The 23,561-nt window shown below is 43.9% G+C and overlaps 1 protein-coding gene across 18 annotated transcripts in view; it reads right to left on the bottom strand.

The window, feature by feature from the left end:
• GRB10 (growth factor receptor bound protein 10) overlaps window positions 1-23,561 on the bottom strand; it is a 228,294-nt gene that overhangs the window by 163,838 nt on the left and 40,895 nt on the right. For 9 of the 18 annotated variants that reach the window (XM_053260443.1, XM_053260441.1, XM_053260452.1 and 6 more), the window contains one exon: window positions 20,051-20,149. The exons of 1 other annotated variant lie outside the window; for it this stretch is intronic. In XM_053260443.1, the coding sequence (XP_053116418.1) occupies window positions 20,051-20,101 (51 nt within the window). In that variant the 5' untranslated portion in view covers window positions 20,102-20,149. Of the gene's footprint in view, window positions 1-2,477; window positions 2,508-20,050; window positions 20,150-23,561 lie in introns of all 18 variants that reach the window. 8 more of the 18 variants (XM_053260436.1, XM_053260434.1, XM_053260450.1 and 5 more) reach the window with 1 other exon arrangement.

The raw sequence follows: 23,561 nt of genomic DNA, 5'->3' as shown, positions 1-23,561 counted from the left end.
ACAGGAAAATAATGCAATTTGAACTGCATTAAAAAGATGCATGTGCTTGAGCTAAAACTTGAAGCTAAACATGAAATTTAGTTCTGTACATACTCGCAAAATTAACACACATATTGTAAATACATTTCCTTCCCCTACAAGCTCTCAGTAGGTGCTCTTAAATTAAAGCCTTTCACAGAATGTGAAAACTATTAGCCTATTTTTACAATAAAATCCATCTACAGCTGTCTGAATGGCTTGCAACTCATGGTCACACAGCCTTGATAAACTGCCAGGAGGCCTGCTTTTGCTGCCTCCCTGAAACTGTAAACCTGAGGAGAGTTGTCAACCACCTGGCAGCTCACAGTGCATGGCTGGCAGGTTGCAGCTGGATGGACCAGAAGTTGCACAGGCCTGATCTATGCAGGAGAGTATATGTTAACTGGATGCTGGCAATGCAAGGGGAGGGGGGGGGGAATTGCTTTCCCAAATCCTCAGCCAACAAAATCACCTATTCTGCTTCTGGTGAGAGAGCAGGAATTGACATCTTTCTCCTGGAAGTAGAACTTATATTCTTCCCTTGTCTCAGCAAGCATATTTGTTATTATTAATAACGTTTCTATTCCTTTTCTACAAAGAGCTCAGGGCAGAGTGCAATGTTCTCTCCCCTCTCACAAGAGCCCTGTGAGTTCAGTTAAGTGGAGAGTTAACAATCCTCCCAGGGGATCTGGAAGGTGTAACCACTACATGGTACTGGCGTGAAGTTCAGTTTTCTGCATCTTTACCCTGAAGTCAAGGTATCTTCCTTCATCATTTTTGCTGAGTGCTTTCCTGAAGCTTTAGAGGAGCACTGTGACTGCCCAGCATTTGCATCTGAGAAATATGGGATGGTAGGGGATGAGTGGAGGAGAGACTTTATAAACTGACTTGACCTGAAAAGCGTTGAAACTACATAGAGCAGTTATAGAACATTGTAGCTTATTTATCTGCAGCACATGCCACATTCAGATTCAGAGTTCCTTGCTCCAGAACAGTGTCCCCTCTAACAGGGATTCCCAGATGTTGTTGACTACAACTCCCACAACCCCCAGCCAAAGGCCACTGCAGCTGGGGATGCTGGGAGTTGTAGTGAACAATATCTGGGAATCCCTGTTTGGGGGAACACTGCTCCAGCATCATTTTTATTTTGCTTTCTGAAGGAAAGAAGGCTTATGAGGTCACCATGGCTATCTGTATGTATATTTGGGTGTCTGTGCACATCTCTGTTCCAGTGTGCCCATGTATGCCTGCACATGGTATGTACCTGTTTCTGCGTTTGGGTGTATCCCACTAATAAATGCCTGTGTTTATATTTGGTGCAAGCCAAATTCACAGCACCTAAAGGGGGGTCCTGAGGTAACCTGCTGAAGGTCCTATTGTTACATTTTGTTACATTTTGAAATCAGATGGCAGCCATGCATAATAGGTACATGTTTAAAAAAGGAATTGAGCACACACACACCGACAAACTCTAATTATAAAAAACAGTAATAAAAAAATTATCAAGTGAATCTCAATTTAAACCCTTAATTTGACTTGAATGTTGAAAGTGAAAAGTAGGCCCCGGGTATAATCTGTAGAACAGAACTGTTAATCGCTAAAGCTTCTGTCTTGAGGAACATACACAACACGGACACAAAGATGCTTGATCTCCAAACTGAGATTAGGGGGAGATCAGGAACACCATACAGGCTCTGAGGCTTTCATGTTCTCTCCTTATCAATGGGGTGCAAATTCCCCCCAACATTTGCTCTTGGAGTCCACTGGGGTGGACTATTACAGCAGCACCATGTTTTTGCCATGGATCACTCCAATCCATTGTTTGTAGCCTTGTAGTGTGGAAACAGCCATGTTAGCTAGCAAGAGTTCTGGTGCAGATTGATCACTGCCCCAGAGTTAGTCAGAAAAATGGAGGCGGTGGGGACTGGCAGCCAGTGACAGCCCAAGACAGGGCAACAAATGTGACCCCATCTTCTCTTTCATGCACACCTTCCTCTTTCACTTGAATTTTTCTTTACTCAGCACACATGGGAAGTCACATGCACACTCCTCCACAGTGGCAATAGCCTCAATCCAACTCAGAACACCCTCCTCCATCTTCTTGTGCACCACTGGGCTAGTAATGAAGAGAGAAAGAATGTGTCAAACAGTCCTTTCCACATTTCCTCTTTGCTCTTCCTCCTCTTTTTCCTAACTAACCCAGAGACATACAAGGGGGGCAGGGGAGGTCGCGAAGGGTGCACACTAAGTCAAAGTACCACCAGAGGCAAGAAGGAAGAAGAAAACTGTCTGGAAGCAGCTCTTTGCCAAGTGGTAGCTGTGCCACTGCTCAGTGAAGGACTGCACCAAAGGTGGTGGGCAGCAGAAGGAAGCAGATGAGGTAGGGGCCAGGAACATCTAAGTTGCCGCCACCCCCCCCCCAAAAAAACCCAACATTTGAGGCAAGCTCCACACTTTACCTCATGGAAATGCCATCCCTGGGAAATGACCTGTATGAGAGAGAAGAGAAAAGGAAAAAACAGGCAAGCCCTTAGAATCCACAAGGCAGCATTACATTTTACCGGGCCAGTCTCCAACTTCACAACCAATACTTCATGAGCTTCACAACCAATACTTCCTGCTAATTCTATGAACATGTATTTTGAAGGAAGTTCTCTTCAAGACAGATCTAACAACTATAGGCCGAAGTCCTACCAAACATTGCACAGACTAGTAGAGTGCTTTTATAATGGTTTATTCTAATCATTTTATAATGGTTTATTTCTTCCAAAGAAGAAAAACCTGTCAAAAAGGCCCAGCAAAGTTTGCATCTAAAATACTGCCCAAAATTAGATGAAAACTACAATTCATCCCCAGAAGTCCTCATGGTTCAGGGGGAGGGTGAGAGAGTTTTAATGAACTGGCATCCTCTCCTGTTGACAGACAAGTCCTTCCCTCTGCCAGTCACCTCCAAATTCACAGGGAATGCTTCCATTTTCTACTCCACTACAGTGTGAATAACAAAATACCCAACAGCTTATTTTATATCTTTGTTCCTTTCCCCTCAAACCAGTACTATTGACATTCTTGGAACAAAATTAAATTACTGCAGTGCTTTGGGGGAAGTACATTCCAGCATGTCTGCAGAAGCAAACTACAATGATTCTTTTAGTACTGTGCAAGTACACCAACACACTAGACTGCATTAAGAGTCCTCTAGGATCAAAAAGCTCCTGTAAATTGCCAACATGTTATTGGACAGGATGCTTTCTTGTGTGTTGGTAGTTACAAATGTATTACTGCATACAAAACAAAGGATGGACAATTATAACCTTTCTTCCTTCCCTAAAGTAATGCCAATAGCAGATTAAGGCATTTCTGTGCACTGGCATACAGAGCTTCATAAAATACAGAAGAAAAATGCATGCAATGCATTGGCCCCTAGGTTGCCCAGATCTCTTCCAAAGCATGCATGCATATTCTCGCTCTCTCTGGAAACCAGCCTCAGGAATTTCCTTCTTTATCTCCTAAGCCAGGGGCTCCCAACAGGGGGTACTCAGAGCCCTCCTGTCTCCCCATGCTGCAGCCATGCCATCTAAGGACCGCCATTTTGAAGCTGATGCATCCTCAGCAAAGGGGAGGGAGGACAATGACCCTCTTCCTCTACTCCTGATTGGCTAGCTATATGCTGAAGCTCAGCATATCTCTCCCCTCAGCCTGGTTGGCTTCAGAAAATAAGCAGCAGGGAAATGACTTGCCTAGCAAGCCAGAGGTTGCCAGTTCAAGTCCCTGCTGGTATGTTTCCCAGACTATGGGAAATGCCTATATCGGGCAGCAGTAATATAGGAAGATGCTGAAAGGCATCATCTCATACTGCACGGGAAATGGCAATGGAAACCCCTTAGGAAGCAGCTTCTTCTGCATGATCCCCACCACACGTTAAGGTCATCTGAGGAGGTCCATTTCCAGTTACCACTGGTTCTTCTGGTGGCGACTAAGAGGCAGGCCTTCTCTGTAGGTGCTCCTTGGCTGTGGAATGCACTCCCAGCAGAAATTCGTAATTTGAGTTCATTATTGTCTTTCAGGAGAGCCCTTAAAACCTATCTGTCTGGCTTGGTTTTCCAGGGTTTTTAATCTGTTTGAATGTTTAATTGCTTTTATTCTGTTTTTATAGTTTTGATTTTAATTGTTAACTGGTTTTAATTGTATTTATTTTGTTGTAAACCACCCTGAGCCATTTTTGGAAGGGTGGTATATAAATCATATAAACAAACAAACAAACCCCTCCTGTATTCTACCAAAGAAAAATCACAGGGCTCTGTGGTCGCCAGGACCGACACTAATTCGACAGCACACTTTACCTTTACTCCCAAGTAAACCTGCCCCATTGATTTCAGTAAGATGCCTGTAAAGTAACTTAGTGTGAATGTGGGCCAGTGACTGCGATAGCCTGTTTTATAACTGTAACATTTAAATTTGTGTCTACATACATGTGTGTGCACACGCACACACAATCTCCATGAGGTACCCGAGCTGGAGGCTTACAACAGAAGGTGTACACTTGTTTTAAAAGGTTGGGAACCCCTATCCTAAAGCCAGTTCTCTCCCCTCTACCCCCCCCCCCACAACCTTTCCCATGTCAGCAGCATCTATATATTTAATTCTCCTGGGTGCGCCTTAGAATGTGCATCCTGGCACCCAGCTGATTGGCTGAGCGGTGGAGGTGCCTGATAGGCTGAGGCGCACCCAGGAGGATTGTCGGGCAGCGGCGGGCCCGGCTGCAGAGGCCAGGTGGCAGCACTTACCGGACCAAGGAGAGGCTGGGCCACACCAGAGAGTGGGGCAGGAAGGTGAGGGCAAGAGAGAGCGGGGCAGGAGGGGGGCAGGAGGGAGAGAATGGGGTGGGAGGGGGAGAGAGGACAAGAGAGTGGGGAAGTAGGGAGGGGGCAAGAGAGTGGGGCAGGAGGTAGGGAGGGAGAGGGTGAGTGGGGCAGGAGGGAGGTGGGAACAGCCGGCCCCAAGGAGTGCACAGATGCTCTGTGCGGATCAGCTAGTTAACCCACATTATCTGTGTGCCAACACTAATCATGATTCCCTCATAAATCACAATTTGAAATGTACATGAAAACCATGTTTGGAAGAAGGAGCCCTGGCTAACGTCATACACAATGTAAAAGCTTGGATAAGCGCAGACAAGGAGAGGAAGGGAAGAGATAATTTGCTCTGGATGTGGGAGGCGGGCTTGCTCTCAATTTGCAGGCACTGCTTCTAGCATTAATTTTACACAGCCCCACCGCAATAACCAGCACAAATTAGGGCTGCATTGGGAGTATTGGGGATCTAGAGACTGAACTGGTTCAAATATTTTTACCTGCTAATATGCACAATACTGCTCATGGAAGCAGTTTGCTCATGTGAAGTAGTCTTAACATTGGAGGAAGGCAGTTTACAAGGCTCTGCAGGTAAGCTTCCATCAATAGAGATCTCAATTCAGACAGCTTATGATCTCCTGACCAATAGGTGCTCTCCAACATCATGTTGCTCATATGATTAGACAACTCATACAAGCAGTGGGATGTATCTGCCAGCTGCTGAAAACCACGAAAATCAGTATCTGACGGCTTTAAGGTAGTTCAGATTGTACAGAGCGCAAGGAAAATCAAGGTTGGCACATCAAAAGCAAGCAGAACTTTAGGAAGCTCTGTGCTGCAACTTGACCCTAAGTTGCAGACTCCTCTTGAACCAGTATGGTTAAGAAAGCCAGCTTCCTGGGATAACTTGGCTACATCAGCCAGCAAGATTGCAACTGTGCTGGAGGGAGAGGGAAGCATGACCTTGCTGCCCAGGTAAGAAAGTGATGCTTTCCACTCTTCTCACATTGTTGCAGCACAGCCCAGGAAAAAAGGGAAGGGTCACCAGAAGCCAAGGCACCTGGGCACTTGTCTCCAATTGGGCAGTTAAGCAATTGCCAAGGCTTCAGACCAAGTGTGATGCAATGGCTCCAGTTCAAATCCTATTTCAGCCAAACACTTGCCAGGTAGCTTTAGGAAAGGTAGTATCCACTCTGTCTCAGCTCACTTCATCTGCAAAATTAACACACTAATACTGATTTATGCTACAAACAATTACCTCTACTTATTACATGGAGTGCTTGTTCTGCTTCCCTAAGGGCTCCAAAATCCTTTTCCCGGACCAACAGTAATTCTGTTCAAAAGCCAGGGCCAAGGAGGAAAATCAGTAAGATGTTGTCTACACACTTTCAAACCTAAGCACTACAGAGTGTCCCTTTGCCAAGGCAAGCAGGGGAGAAGAGGGCAGAGATGAACTACCACCTCTCTCAATTCCCATTTGCGAAGCTGCCTTGCATCCGAACCCCAAGGGCCTTTCAGATAGATCAGGTTATAAGTGCATTTCCCAATACAGTCCTAAAGGAAATCATGCAATTAGATTCCACCTTGGTAAGCCACTGGAATATAGCACAGCAATTCCCGACCTTGTTTATGACAGGGAAATCCCAGTAATATTTCAGCTTTAGTTAAAAACCATATCCTGACTTGGAAAGGCTGCCTTCTAATCTCTTGGGTTATTTTACACCACACAAACCAAACTCCTGCTGAGGGAAGATATCAAGTGGTTGATGGCTTTTGTTTTAAAAAAAGGAGGGGAAGGTTTTCCTTTTGTAACAGAAGAGCAACAAAAAATTTTTTAATGCCAACACAGATGCTAAATATAATCAAGTATATTAGTGAGAAAATGCTACTCATTAGGGTATACATTCTATATGCAAAGTAGGACTGCAGAAGCCAAGAGCTCCACCCTCAAAAGCTTGTTGTGGTGATCTTGTGGGTCCATGCTCACCACTTAACAGGTCTAGTTAGAGCAACAGCTTGTTCTATCGTCTTCTTTGTTGTTGAGGAGCTGGCCCTTGCTCACTTCTCAGAGTGGCCGTTCTAGGAAGTTTAGTTATTCACTAGCAGAACACAAGACTGCCACTTTTCATGATACATGAACCAGCCAGAAGCCAACATTATAAGCTTCAGGACAGAACCTATATATATTTCCAATATTAAAGTCATAGTTGTACTATGGTATTCCCCGAATTACAAACATCCAACTTACAAAACATAACATATTTCATAATGGAAGTTCCCAGTTTACAAACACCAACCCACACATACAAACAAGTCTTTGCACTTGGGAACTACATGTGCTTCAAGTTATGGACATCCGATTTGCAGATAAACTTTTGGAATACAACCCATTTATAAGTTGATAACTTCCTGAATAGTTCATGAGACAAACTGGTTACAGCTACAGTAGGTCTTTCACAATGTTGTTTTATTTATTATTAATAACTACAATAATATGGAGCAGTCAGTCATATGAATCCTCAACCACAGTCAGAAAGAATGCAGACAAGGCAAACATTTACCATTTCAGTAAGAAGCAGAGCAGATTTGTAGCTTTTCCATCCTGCCTAAAGGAACACTCCTGAAGCTTAAATGCAAACATTCTCTCTTCCTAAAAACTCTGCCACTATTGCCCACCACAAAGCAGTTTTACAGATAGTGTCCAAAGGAGAGGCCACTGAGAAAGGCAGTGGAAGTGGCTATGCTTCATGTAGAATGTGCAGTACAGAATAGCAATAGCAATAGCACTTACATTTATATACCGCTCTATAGCCGAAGCTCTCTAAGCGGTTTACAATGATTTAGCATATTGCCCCCAACATTCTGGGTACTCATTTTACTGACCTCGGAAGGATGGAAGGCTGAGTCAACCTTGAACCCCTTGGTCAGGATCGAACTTGTAACCTTCTGGTTACAGGGCGGCAGTTTTACCACTGTGCCACCAGGGGCTCATCAGCAGGGTTTTCCATGCAAGCTTGTGGGCCAACCTGATGATACACAAAATTCATGTGGATAGGTGCTGGGCTACAGGGTAGCCCTTAGAACCGCCTGAGTGACAAAGAGTGAAGGCGATTTGTGGAAGTCTGCTGTACAGTGAACATAGAAAGACAAAGTTCTGCGAACATCTAGGCAATAGCATACTCTTTCTTCCAGTGAGGTAAGTGATAGAAAGACAACCAGAAGAGAGATGGAGCATAAAGACAATCTTGGGGAGAAACGTTACATCAGGTCTGAGAATAACCTCATGGAAGATCATGGAACCACAGCATAAGGTGCTGAGCTCCCCTATATAGCGGGCAGAAATAATTGCCACCAAAAAATGCTGTTTTGAAAGAAAGAAATCTAAGGCCCAAGGTGGCAAGGGGCTCAGAAGGTCTATGGGTGAGCACCAGTGGTAGGTCCCAGGGTGGGTATAATTTTGGGTAGCAAAGGATACAGTCTTACTAGATCCCTGAAGAATCTTTTAATCTTGTAAGAAGCCTCAGCTATGATGAGCAAAAATGGCAGCCAAATGAACCTTCAGTGCAGAAATGCAAAGACCCCCTTTTTGAAGGTCTAGCAAGTGAGGATGAAGTTACGCTCAGAGACGTAAGTTTTGGGAGGTATAAAAATGTTAAATAAAATAAATAAAATTTAAAAATAAAAGTTAGTTGATGACCTCAGAGGGTCTGTAGAGTGACAAGTGGCATATAGAGAAAAACGGTGCCACTTGAAAGCATAAGAGAGAAGGGTAGTAGGTTTCCTAGAGTTAAGGAGATTATATCTTCTGATGGAAGGTCTAACTCAGGTTCATTATTATAATTATTATTATTTTTACATTTATATCCCACTCTTCCTCCAAGGAGCCCAGAGTGGTGTACTACATACTTGAGTTTCTCTTTCATAACAACCCTGTGAAGTAGGTTAGGCTGAGAGAGAAGTGACTGGCCCAGAGTCACCCAGCTAGTATCATGGCTGAATGGGGATTTGAACTCTGGTCTCCCCGGTCCTAGTCCAGCACTCTAACCACTACACCAGGCTGGCATTAGGTTCTATGCTGTCAAGTTCAGGCCCGGAATGTCAGGATGGAGGTGTTTCCCTCTTCCCAAGAGAGTATGTCTGGTTGATGAGGTAGGGGGATTAATCCCCATCTGTCATATTGAGGAGGGTGGAGAACCACACCTGTCTGGGCCACCAAGGGATAATGAGTATGCACCTAGCCCTGTCAAGGGAAATCTTGTGAGTACCCTCAAGATGAGTAGAAGGAGGAAAGAACAGGTAGAGTGTCCAGCTTTGGAAAAGGGAATCTTCCTTCTGTGCGAGTCCCTCCCCAACTGAAGAAACAATGGCAATGCCGGTTGGTAATGTTAGTGAAGCTGTCTATTAAGTGTGTCCCCCAGAAGTTGAAGTAGTGTACAGTCTCAGGGTGGGACACCAATCATGAGCCAGGAACTGATAGCAGTTTAGGGTATCCACCAACAATTTTCCTTGCTAGAAATATGGATGGCCGAGATGAATATACTGTGGCAGATGCACCACTCCCAGATTCCGATCACAAGCACAAAGATATGTCTTGACCTGATGCCACCTTGGCGATTCATGTAGGCAGCAGCTGTAGAGTTGTCCGTCATGATCAGCATGTGCCTTCCTAAGAAGTGATGACAGAAATCCTGAAGGGCTCAGAAGATGCCCTTCTAAGTAATTTATGTGACAACCACATTGCAGTTGAATGGGTCCAGGTTCCCGAGAGGATGAGACTTTTGTAGTGAGCACCCCATCCATCATGGATGTGCCAGTGGTAATGATAAAAGGACGGCCAACCTGGAAGTGTTTTAGATTTTGCCACCACCGGGTTATGCAATGTACCCGGAGTGGTAGGTGTCGTCTTCAAGATTGTGGCTTGGAGCGGGGGCAGAACATATCTAGAAAACATCAGTGGATGATACGCATGCAGAGACATGCATGTGGAAGGACAGGGATGGTGGAAGCCATGAAGCCCAGAGTTCTTTGAAGCCAGTGAGCTGTGAGAATCGCATTGCTGGACACAGTTCAACGACACTGCCTGCACTACCTGATGAGTCTGTGCTAGAGTGAAAGGAATGTCTTGAACAAGTTGATGTTTGGGAGGGGTTAGTTGCTGTACAAGGAGCCAGAAAGACCTGGTTCCTTTGATCTCAAAGATGTGTTGTGATTACAGACATGCATTTGGTAAAGACCCTCAATGCTAAGGCCAGGCTGAATATGTGAGTGGGAGAACAGTGTACTGAAAGTGCCACCCTATTAATAATACATTGTTAGTATACTGAAAGGTAGAGTTGACTATTAAGATGGGGATATGGAATAGAAGTGTCATGTAGATCGAGGGAGGGAAACTAAAAACCCTCAGAAAGGAGCTCTAGAATTAATGGAAATGGTGAGCATCCAAAAGCAGTGGTAATGAACGAAAACATTCAGGTTCCCGAGATCGAGTAGAGGATGTAAGCCTCCATCCCGGTTGGGACAATAAAATACTTGGAGTAGAATCCTGAGTGAAAGTTTGCGTAAACAGGTTGGATAGTGTCTTTGGATGATAGGGTGTAGAGAACAGAGGTAGAGGGAATTGTGTGGATGTCTCAGAAGGATTGATAAATTCTGTATTGTATCAGACAACAGAAAGTAACTATGCATTTGAGGTTGTTGCGCCACTGATGAAGGTGGACTCAGGATAGTTTAGTATATGAGGGCTTTCACTTGAAGTTTTCTGTCTGTGTCTTAGTGGAAGCCGACATCATAGGCTTCTGAAATGGCTGGTATTTGGGTGGATGCTATCAGTCCTGGAGTAATGAAGACTGCTGTCTTAAAGTGGACGGTCAAAACCATTGTTTGTCTTTAGTAGGCACCGAGGGTTGGTATAGGTGGACCTCATTATCCATGGGGGTTCCGTTCCCACAAATTAGCAATGGTAACAAAACCACGGATAATGAGGCAATTGGATCGCAGAGATTAGGTCCCTAGACTTAGGAAATGTGGTAAAACCCTTTAAAAAACACGGTTTCATATCCATGGATGTTGGGTGTCTACCCGCAGATACACAAAACCGTGAATAGCGGTTCCGTGTATAATGAGGCTTGCCTGTATGTCATACATTTAACCACACTATACAATTAACAGGAACAAAGTTTGTGGACACATTCCAAAGTGTCATTGGTCTTCTCTCCAAAGAGGATGTCTCCATCAAACAGGAGATTCTCAATTCTGGATCTGACTTCTGGAGTTGATGTTGTGGCATATCTTCTTAGCGAGACACCTGTAGCAACAGCTCTGGCACCACAACCTGCAGACTGTCTGAGTGTAGCTGCTGTCTTGATATCCTCAATCCCTCAGAGATGAAGGTCTGGGCAGCTTCCTTCTGAGGTGGATGTTCAACAAAGAAGAGAGTTGATTCAACAGAGAATGAGTGTAGCGAGCCATGTAGGCAGGGACATATCTAGGGTAGGGCAGGCAGGGCACGTGGCCTGGGTGCCACTTGAAGGCGGGGTGCCATTTAAAAAAAAAATTATTATTATTTTTAATGGTCCCGGTCCCGCCGGTCTACCTGGTCCCACTGGGTAGACCGGGCCTCCGGCGGAAGTTCCTTTAGACGTTGTATCGCGCGCGCGCCCCAGGCCCCAGTTGGGCCACAGACTTTGCCGAGAGAGGAGCTCTGTTCGCGAGCTCCTCTCTTTTTTTGGAAACAATGCGATGAGCATTCGGGGGGTGGGGGGAGGGAGGGAGGGCGGGACGGTGGCAGTACTTTACTAATTTTTGGCCCTAATCCGCTCCCGGGGGGGGGCTGCGGGGGCAGCTGGTTTCCAGCGCCCCATTTACGAGGTACAATACAGCCTCTGGCGGGGGCAAAGAGGCGGGAGGGGGAAGCAAGCCCTCCCGCCCTTAAAGGAAGACCCCCCCACCCGGACCCGGACCGGCCAGGTCCGAACCGGTCCGGCAGTTCGGAGGCCTTTAGAATGGCCTCCAGACCGGTTCGGACACACCCCTAATGTCAGGTGTCTGTAAGGCTAACCCACAAGTTCCGGCAAGCCATGGCGGGCTTGTTGAAGGAGGGCCCTACATCATCTGTTTCCCTACCACTTTCAGAACATGAACAAAGGTCTGACAAATGCACCAACAATTTTCTTTTAATCTGAGTATGTGTGAGAGTAGCTGAAGCGTGGTGTGATTTTGGAGTTGAGTAGCTGGAATAGTTTGAAAGAGATGAAGTGGTTAAAACAACTATGATAAAATGGGCTCAAGATGTGGGTCATAATATAGATATGGCAGCTTGGGAAAAATTATGGAAAATTGATTTAAAGTTCACTGCAAATTATATTTTAAAATAAAATTATTATAAGATGATGTAAAGGTGGTATTTGACACCAAAAAAATTAGCATTAATGCATAAAAATGTTCCAAACAAATGTTGGAAATGTGTACAATGTGAAGGAACCTTTTTTCATATGTGGTGGTCATGTGGGAAGGCAAAGGCCTTTTGGGATATGATATATAATGAATTGAAGAAAATTTTTAAAATGACATTTCCTAAGAGGCCAGAATCCTTCCTGCTGGGAATAATGCAAGGAGAGTTCTCCAGAAGAAACTTAACATTTTTATGTATGCAACCACGGCAGCTAGAATAGTATATGCGCAGAAATGGAAAGATAATAAAATGCCCTCAAAAGATTGGTTGATAAAAATTTTGGAATATGCTGAGATGGCAAAACTTACAGCACTCAAAGGGATGAAAACTTGGAATGTTTCAAAGAAGACTGGGAGCCATTCTTACTTTACCTAAAGAACTATTTTTCCAATACGGACCTTTCAACAGGGTTTGAAATTTAGTAACAACAGCAGATTGGGTAGGGTAAAATCGAGTTTGCAATGTGGAATATATGTGTTTTGAATTATTATAGCAATGGTAGATTTGTATAGCTAATATGAACCGTGCAGACTGGTAAGCGGGAAGTCAACATTTACTTAATTAAATGTAATTGGACTGTTAAGATTTTGTAAAAACCAATAAAATTTTAAAATGCAAAAAAAGATATTGCTTTTGGGAGTTGAATATCCATGTCGGAGTCTGAATCTGTGAGTGCGACATTCTCCCTCTGCCCTGATTGCAACGTTAAAGCCAACAGAGGTTTAGTACGGTATTAGTTTTTTACTTTAAGCAATTGATTTTTTAGGTGATTCAGTTCAGCCTGAATGGTTTTATGCAGCTGGAATTCCCCAATCAAACTGGTGGTAGCTTGCTTGGCTTTGCCACAGCTAGGAGATTTATTGTCATTGGGGCTAATTGGTTTAATGGTAGGGCTATAAATCTCTTGACCAGAGATAAGATCTCTAATTACAGGGTCTACCCAAAAAAAAAAAAGAAAAAAAAAGAATAAGTTTGTAGGCATAAAAAAGCAAGCAACCTGGCTGGCGTATCAATTTTGTCACCAGTGCTACATTTTGAAAGGTTAGAATGAGGGGCAAGATGTGTAGCTGGAAAGTGTGGGGCCCCTATCTCTCCAATCTGGGGAGCTGCCCTCCAAGATGGCTTAGATGCACTTTGTTTAATAGCCAGCTTGTGTGAAGCAGCCTCCTTGTCTGAGGAGGAGGGGGCGTCCATGCCCAGAGCTGTAAGTCTATTCTTGGTACTCGCAGTGTACGCCTCTCCCGCAGCCACCTCTGGGGGGTGGGGGAGGGAAGGCATTGATCTTGATTTGTTTCTTCTTTCCAATGCGTCCTCCACTATCATCGACCAGACTCTTGTTGGCAGTGCTCTTACAAGATCTCCCCCCCCCCTGGGGAGAGCCAAGCCCCTGGAAGACATGCCACAGGAAGGGAGGGAAGCCCAGGTTGGGGCAGGAGCTCGTGAGTTAAGCTGTTAACCGGTCACTATCTTGGCTCCCCCCCACCAAGTAAACTTGTCCCATTAATTTCAATAAGACTGGTTTATGAGTAATCGTGTGGATGTGAGCCAGTGACTGAAAGTAGCAGTTCTCCCGAACTGTACCAGATCCATGTTTGGGTGTGATGTGTGTGTGTACATATGCACATGAGCGCACACATACCCACACCAATTTAAAATGTTACATAATGAGATGGACTACTTCTGTTACTGGCTTACATCCAGATTTAGTTACTCATAAGTAGTCTTACTAAAATTAGTGGGACATGTTTACTTGTCCTATTAATTTCAATAGGAGTACTCATGAATAACAGTCTGGATGGTAGCCAGTGACCGGAGTAGCCTGCATCATTAACTGCAACGTGTGTGCACACACACGCACACACACACACTATCTCTATGGGATACCAGAGGTGAAGGTTTGCAACAGAAGGGATACACTTGGTTAAAAAGGCTGGCAATCCCTGAATTAGAAGGAAAATCCAAAATCCAACCCCCCCGCCACCATCGACACACACACTCTAAAGCATCAAACTTTCAAAACCAAACAGTAAGCTTTCAAGTACTTCCTCTGTGTTAGCAGTGTTGGGGCATGGGGTAGAAGGGACAGACCAACTGAACTTTGAACCTTTCCCTCTAGGCTTGTTTTACTAGCTTTGTGATGAATCCTTATATTGAGTAGCTCCACTGAAATTAATAGACAAAGTTTGTCTTGATTAACTTGCAATTGTTTTCAGTGCAACTACTTATGAGTAACTTAGTCTGAAAGCCAGGGATTATTTCATTAGCAGCAGAACATAAAAATCTTTATTTCCATCTTAATTGAACGACGAGTTCAAGTGACTGTACTTGATTACTTCTGTGACTCCCAATTGCATAAGAATAGGAATGCACAAACAGTAAGTCATCCCTTTTTTCTGAGAAATTCTGGAACTCTATTCTGAACTTCCAGGAACACAAGATAAGCACTGCCAATTCTCACTGCTGGATTTTTGTTTTTGTTTTTTAAACAAAACAAAACAAAAAGAGTCCGAATTTTTGGAAAGGTCTCCTAAAAATGTAGTGCAAAAGACTTATTTTTTCACCCCCACAAGATTAGAGATAGTTTCCAAGGGAATGCATTTGAACAGTGAACAGATTAAGTGCAAGTTCCTGGATCAGTAAGCAAGGCTATTAGGAAGAGCAGCACATACTAGTATGCACAGAAGTTAGCTCAAGGACTCACTTAGAACTAGGATTCAGCCTCAACACTGTTTTCAACTCTTAACTGGCAGCCTATGTTTAACTAAGACACAGGACTATCCCATCTGACAACACATTGTAGCAAGTTGTATGGTTCAGCTGACTACTTAGAGAGGTGTGTACCATAACCACGGAGATAAACTTGCAGTACTGTATTGACTAAAAAACAAGGCAAACAAATTAGTTACAGCAGGTGAGAACAAGAATTATTAGGAACAGCAAGACATGGAAAGCTGGTCTTGTGGTAGCAAGCATGACTTGTCTCCTTAGCTAAGCAGGGTCCACCCTGGTTGCACATGAAAGGGAGACTAGAAGTGTGAGCGCTGTAAGATATTCCCCTCAGGGGATGGAGCCGCTCTGGGAAGAGCAGAAGGTTCCAAGTTCCCTCCCTGGCTTCTCCAAGATAGGGCTGAGAGAGATTCCTGCCTGCAACCTAGGAGAAGCCGCTGCCAGTCTGTGAAGACAATACTGAGCTAGATAGACCAATGGTCTGACTCAGTATATGGCAGCTTCCTATGTTCCTTCCTAATTCTATGCATACTTCTAGAGAAGCAAGTCCCACTGTGTTCAATGGGGCTCACTCCCAGGTAAGTGTACATAGCATTTCCGCACCAAACTTCAACCCCATGGTCACTTACATGCAAGTAAGACTGCTTGAATAAAATGGGGTTTTTAAGTAAATATGTATTGAACTGGTCTGTAAGTTAAAGATCATGGGATGGTGAACTGGCAACCTGCCAGCCAAATCAATCCCCCAAAGACACATATATAACTTTACTAAATGTTATCAAGATGCAACAACATAAGTGAAGTTGTGGGGAATGTAGTGTGGATTTAAAAAACAAACATACGTTTAATGCCTCAGCTGGTAACTATTATAGAGCCTGACCTTTCCAAGAGCGGTCAAACAGCAATGTGGCAAAATACACTTCTGTCCTCAAACAACTATTCAGAAAAAAAGATAATATACAAGTTGGCCACTGTGACCTAGAGTGAACAGACAGAACTTTCATTAAAAAAAAAAAATCCTTTGACAACACACTTTTCCTCCACTATCCCTTAACTATTTAGCAAGAAGATCCTATTCAGAGACTCGGGAATTTTGACTTATGCCCCCCCAAGTCAACTGAAGCACAGCATACCATCAAAACAGAAGAGGCTGAACAATCATAATCCAGAGGAGCAAACCACTGATTTTGCTGGGGCATTGTCACAGCACATTAGGCCTAACTGCCTGAGATACATCCACATATGTGGGCACATGCACTCTATGCATTTTTAAAAAAAAATAAAATGGTTGGATGCAGGGAACAGCTGCCTTGAAGATTAATAGGGTTACTACTTTCAAGCACTTTCCCCATAGAGCTCTGGGGTGAAGTGCTTGAAAGGACTCCCCACAAGTACTTCTCGCTGCACCCTGCGTGCCACCCCAGCTGTACTGAGGCTGTATAAGGACCCCCACCCCCATACCAGAAGTGTGTAGTGCTGCATGGAGACAGCCATGCAGAGAGCAGCTGATTGTGTGGTTCCAAAAGGGGTGGTACAGATTATTCAACTTCAGAGTCATCAAAGCACAGGCCTAATATTTGCACGGAAATCTGGCAAACAGGCAGTCCTAGCACTGGGACAAAACTCTCAGAAGGGATGTCTTTTGCCTGATCCAGTTCAGAGATCTCTTGAGTCAGCTTTACTACTGGGCAATTGTTGGCAGCTTCTTACTGCTACTACAGATATTCATATAACACTTAGAGGGGTAAAAAGCACAAGTCTAGATACCCTTTCAATCCAAAACATGAAGGCAGCCACCTCTAGTCACAGCAGCTACATAAACCTTTCCCCTTCATATATTTGATCAGAAAAAGAGATACTCATCTTTCACATATAGGATATATGCAACATGCTCTTTCTGACATGCTGCCTCACAGGCGTTATGCAGCTTTGGGCACTGTGCCAAGAGGGAGAGCCAAGGCCACTTTTCATCTGCAGAGCAAGCACACCATGTGGCCAAACCCTGGTGGTTTTCTTCTTTCTGCCTTCCACTCACCACTCCAAAGATGCAACCAATAAATCCATAGTCCTTGGTGAATTTCTCAAATGAAGGCACTTGTGTGAAAAATTGTGTACACATCAACGCCATTGGAATGGAGTGAATTTGGTTAAGATTTGTATGTTACTTTTCGAAACAATTGGAAACCTTCTCCTATGAAAAGAAATCCCAAAGGCTTGAGTTGCACAGCACTAGGGGGGAAAGTGCAGAGTCAGCAAAGTGACAGAAGATGTACAGCTGGAAGCCTAAGCACACTGCATGGAATTAAATATCACTGGTTTCCATAGACTGGTTTTTGCATAAGCCACTGGGACTCAACACCCATGCGGAGCTTCACATAACCAGAGACTGCTCCATTCACTTCCAGTGTAATGTTATGTAATGCTTTGCACACATATATATAGATACAGAGAGCACATGTGGACCTTCCTCCAGCCATGAAGTGAATGGCAGTCGCTTCCACTTGTATAGAAACTGCACTGCACATCAGAGCCACCAGATACATGCGGTTAGAGTTTGGGAGAGAGTTAAATTAATTTTTCTAAAGCAAGAAAAGAAGATTCACCACCACAGTAAGGCATGCTACTTGTAAATGTTTTCCCAAAGGCAGGCATTATTATGGTTTCATATGTTGATTGCCGGAATACTAGCACATCGTGAACTTTAGACAGCATTCCCTGGCACAGAACCTAGTCCAGAGCTGCCAACTTCAAGCTTTTAAAAATCATGAGTCAATCCCAAACTATCAGAAGAGCAGCTTTATAATATTCAAATTTATTAAAAATAGGCCTGGGGGGGGGAGAGATTGGGGGTCCTTCTCTCCAGCAAGTTCAGTCTTTTTTCCCCAAACTCTGGAATGTTTCATTATTGTCACTACATTTGCATCCTGGCTTAAGAAGCCAAAACTAGATGATATGTAACTGGGGAAGACAGTACAGAGACTTTTCCCAACTCTCCTCATTGTCTTGAGGATCATATATAAAAAATCCAAACGTCTCAAATATCAGCAGTAGGACTTTTTAACATTAAAAAATTAGGCCATGTACTCCTTTGCCTTTGAGGAAAGTCAATGACCGTTCCATTTGATTTCCATCACTCTTCTCCACTACACAGGATTGTGCAGCCGACATTTTTCTCTTCTAATTAAGACTGCAGTTGTACACCCATGTTGCCCCTTGCAGGAGTGATCACATCTTGCAAGTACAGTCAAAGTTATCAGCCACAGTGATAGGTTGCCAAGGTGCACACAGGAATGTTTCTGTGGCTAAATCAAACCCCCTGTTACCACTTAAAAACACTGTCTGTAGCCAGTTCTGTGAACTGCAGGCAGTGTGTGTTTGAAGAGTGATCCAGGAGTATATTGCCTTGTCATGTCACCTCTTGATGTTCAACAGAAGCAGAATGTGAGGCATTTGTTGCTTGTTAAATTAGGCAAAGTGGGTTTTATCCATATAACAAGGAAATACAGTTGTCCAGATCTGCATTTCCCCAACCTGGCAACTTTAATTACCACTTGTGTATTTTTAAAGCCTCTTAATTTCAAACTAATTTGTACCATTTGCAAAGATAGAAAACAGCTACTCAGTATTTATAGGACCAAAGAATAAAAATGCATTCCACTAGCCTCACCCTTACCACCACGAGTAATCTATTGGCACTGGATGCAACAATCCAGTGTTTTTCCAAAGGCATGCCATGCTGCACTTCTCTCAAGCTCTAAAGGAATTATAGTATACTAGACAGGTTTAACTGGAGAAACCAAGGGTTTACAAATTGGAACCCACAAATAGTTACAGAGGTAAGGGGGAAAGAGAACTATCACTTTCCTTTCCCCTGCAATAAATTAACCGTTTGAAAGGAGGGGAGAATTTAACTCAGACACAGCAAAAAGAGGGCATGATCTTTGAGCCCAATGCCATCCATTCCCTCACAACTGCAGTGACAACAAAAGGGAGGCCCTTGTCTCTCTGCAGTCCCTTCCCTGTCCCAAATGGGAAGGGAGGGGCTGCAGCTCAATGCTAAAGCATGTGCTGTGCATGCAGTCTCAGATTCAATCCCTGGTATCTCCAGGTAGGACAAGACACCCCCCCCCCCGAAATCCCAGATAGCTGGTGACAGTGACAATTCTGAGCTAGTCAGTCTCAGTTTATGGCAGCTTTCTAAACCCCTATGCTAGTGTTCGCCCTCTGCTACTGGGAATTCAGGAAGCTTGAGGGAATCACATCCACTCCTCACCCACAGAATATTGGAAGGAGGTTGTGTTGCGACTCCCCTGAGCACTTTCCCACCCCACCCCCGAAGTTTGTTTGTTTTTTAAACCTTCTACTGCATCTTATCACTAAGGCAGCTAACAACTGTACTAGATAGGGCATCTCTAATTCTGCCCTCCCACCCCAATTCAGCACCCACTGAATTGTACACATGTGGACATCTACTTCAGAAGAAGAATAGAATAATTAGGAGTTCCCACCCTGGGGGTGTACAAAGCCCCTCTCTCATTAAAGCTAAACACACAGCAGCCAGGGCTGTGACCAGCAGCTGTATCAACATTAGTGATCTGTGGCCAGCAGGCAAGGTCCTACTTCCCACATTTATTGAATGCAGGGCTTCCTGAAAAGAGGACCAGTGTCTTGCTCAGGGCCACCTAGTTAGTTTATGGCAGAGGTGAGACATCTTGGTTCATGGATCAGTCCCTTAGATACCAGGCTACACTAGCTAACACACATATCTAGCCTTCACTTATGATATTTGCAAGAGATGCTACAGGGGATGGTTAATGAATTAAATAGAAGCATCAGCTATGAAGTACAACAAATTCAACTTTCCACTCAATTGAGTGCTCACTTGAATCAAGCCAAGTGCGTTGCCCAAACAGTAAACAGGCACTCAACTCAGAGAAGATATTTTATTCCACAACCACAGCTAAATTCCATATATATTTTAAATACAAATTTAGTTAAAACTTACTATCCGGTAAGGATGATGCAAAAAGGAGTCTGGGCAGCCGGCTAAAGCCATTTGTGCCTTCAGAGTTGCTTCCCAATTACATCTACTGCTTCACAGCACCTGCAGTATAAAAACAAGACTGTAAGAAAAATCATCCTGGAAGTGTTACAGTTGTTAGCATGGCAAACAATTTGCAGATAGAGGAACAGAGGGCAGGGCGGGGGGGAGAGAACTTGTGCAGTCCTACTGCAGAGGTACTGGCAGTCTACTGGGCAGGTTAATGCCATTCAGGTTCTACGGCATCCTCTAACAGCCATTCTGGAGTATGCCTTACAAAACCCATGAAAATTACCATCCTGTATAAAAGTTCAGTATTACAACTGATACACACACACACACACACACACACACACACACACACCACATCCCTGTGCTGTGTTCCATGCAACAGAGGCTGCAGGGGACAGTGCAGCAGCCCCGAGAGTGGGCGCTGCCAGTGGGAAAGTGGTGGGATGGATGGGATAAGGAGCTCTTTACCAGCTTTTTGAGGAACTGTTCCCTGCTCCGTTGAGCCAGTTGGAACACCAGCGTCTGAGCCAGTTTGGCGCTTCCCAGAGGAGGCACTGAACTGGCTTGTGCACATAGCTAGTGAAGAGTAAAAATGAGGTTATTTGGCAGCATATTGTGCACCATATGGTATCTGTTAACTACCTGCATTCAAAATTGAACATAAACATATTTGATTGGGCCGATCATCAACTCTAAGGAACAAACTCCCCTCAGCAGCTTTTCACCTCTCTGCTTAAAAAAGCAAGTCATTTCTGAGCTTGTAATTATGGCACAGAGGAATACACTTCTCCATTTCTCTGGCATGGCTCTCAACTGAATAAATCTTCCTCAAGTGGAGGAAAGTAATTCAGTCCTCTTAAGCCACAAACATTTATAGAGCTTTATGTATGAAGCATAAGCACAGTAGTCATTATGACTTACAGCCACCACATGAAGAAAGAACAAAAGAGCACCCAGGGTCACGTCACTAAAAAGTCAACAGTATCCTCCAGTCTTAAGCACTACAGGTAGAACTACATATCATTCGACATAGAATTGCCACTGAAGATGGCAGCCCAGTATCAAATAAACCCACTCCCCGCCCCCGCCCGTAACATGCAGGCATATATTCAATTTCATAGGGGAGTGGGGAAATGCATACAAAGGAATTACAAAATGGTAAGTCCATTTAATTGGTGCCAGGGGTGGGGGGAAATGACAATACGAGGCTGCCATTTTCAGTGACAGCAATGTGTCACACATGAGATGTAGCCTTGTTCTGCTGCAGAAAGCGGTCAGTATAGATCCCATATCAATTTCAAGAGTTACAAGACCCCTGAGACACTAAAAAGCAATATATATTTTGGATGCACAGTTTAATGTATTGCATATCACAATGCCTCAGAGACAAAGAACTCAAAATAAGTAGAGTGAGCATCTTCCACTCTTCATCACTACCAAACTATGAAAAGCTTCAACTATGGGCACTCATGGGTAGAATGGACCACACTTCACCCAGGCCCTGGCTCTGCCAATCCCCTAAAGAGCATGTTTATTGTGCCTAATATTTGCTTAACAATGCTCATGGGTTTTGAATGGTTTGGTTGGAGAAGGTTTGTTATACACATGTTCATTATAATATATATATACACCATTAAAATTACATCACACATAAAACAAGATTACAGAATTGTGGCAAAAGGAGATGCACTATTCATTAAACTAGGTTAAAGTGCGACAAGATGAGGGGGAGAAGGTTTGCTCCCCTGCCCCATCTCCCCAGTGAGAGCACAACGCATTTTATAGATGGCTTCTTATTGGCGGATCCTTCCCCACTTAAACTTTCTTCTTTTGGCTAGGATTTATGTACACTTCAGCACCACAGTGCCAGTAGTAAAAGGGCCTGAAACTAAATCAGCAGAGGGAGGGGAGAGGGTGTGTGTTTATGTACTTATTCTTATATATCATCAAGTAGCAGTGGTCATTTCCCAAACCCTGCCCTCCAAAAAGGATTCCATACGTTCACTAGTACTTAACAGGTTGAAAAACTGTGCCTTTAAAAGTCTAAAATGCTGAACCCGCATCTTGTTTTCTCCCCTTGCTGCTAGTTGCAGCATTAAGATTCAATCTACACGATTTATGCTTTTCTAATTTAGGAGGATCTAGGCCAAGATCTTTAAGTAATGATGGTGTGGTATTATTATTTTTTATTTTATCTTTCAAATTTTGTAGGCCTCCCCAAACTTCCATCTTTGGGTGGTTTACAACAAAGAGACTAGTTCACACATGCATATTCATTACTTGATTGCAGTAGCCACCAATTAGTTGAACACACTTGCCACAGAACCATTGCCAGTCACAGCTTTCATAGCTCCCAACATTGACTCAAATATAATGTTTCTTTCATGTTGGTTTATACATTGTATTGCAAGTCTTCAAGTGATGAGCCCTGAAGTGTTTTATGTATATGAACCAGTCCTAAGATTGCAAGCATAGAAAGGAAGTGTGGTAGCAATATCAAGGAATGCCAAGAGAAAAAGCAATATGTTGTTCAGGGGTGCAGATCCCCCTAAGCATTTTGAGGAGTCCCCCCCCCCCCCATGCACATTTTACTGAAACACTGGGTGTTTCGGAACACTGTATCATTTTACTGTGGTTACCTGCATGGTGACCATGCAGCCAGGCTCCAACATTTGCCCACAGCAAGTCCATATATGGAATGACCCAGCCTCAAGATCTCTCTAGGGTTCCACTCAGAAATCTAGAGGCATTCAGACAATCAGGCACAGGGGTGGTCCCATGGCAAGCCCATGCAGAGAGTGACCAAAGGATTCTGGTTTCCTAGAGTGTCCAAGGCAGTCCAGTTCAAGTCTTCCTACAGCAGACCCATGCAACAAACCTCAAGGATAGTGATTTAGCTCAGTAGCCATTCTGGACTATTCTGGTATGGGTGTATCAGTGGAAGTGCAAAACAAAAGGGGTCTCTTATGCCAAATCTACATAACTGGCTTGGGATCTGCATTTTGACTGCATTCTTGGTTTGAGTGCCTAAAGGGTCTTCAGCCTCACATGCTCTTCAATGGTTATTTTGCTGAGATAGGAATTCTGGTTTAATTAACAAGTAATTCTGTTAAGAACTAATCTGCCTACTTTCCTTTCACTATCCCTACAACAATTTCTCCGTGTAAACCACCCTGAGCCATTTTTGGAAGGGCGGTATAGAAATCGAATAAGTAAAGTAAGTAAGTAAAACGGGAGCCAGCATGGTGTAGTGGTTAGAGTGCTGGACTAGGACCGGGGAGACCCGAGTTCAAATCCCCATTCAGCCGTGAAACTAGCTGGGTGACTCTGGGCCAGTCACTTCTCTCTCAGCCTAACCTACTTCACAGGGTTGTTGTGAAAGAGAAACTCAAGTATGTAGTACACCACTCTGGGCTCCTTGGAGGAAGAGCGGGATATAAATGTAATAATAAAACTGGACTAA

This window comes from Hemicordylus capensis, chromosome 6 (assembly GCF_027244095.1).
Source record: "Hemicordylus capensis ecotype Gifberg chromosome 6, rHemCap1.1.pri, whole genome shotgun sequence".
Classification (NCBI taxonomy): Eukaryota; Metazoa; Chordata; class Lepidosauria; order Squamata; family Cordylidae; genus Hemicordylus; species Hemicordylus capensis.
Note: the sequence above shows the minus strand (reverse complement) of the source record. Positions and strands in the feature narration are given on the sequence as shown.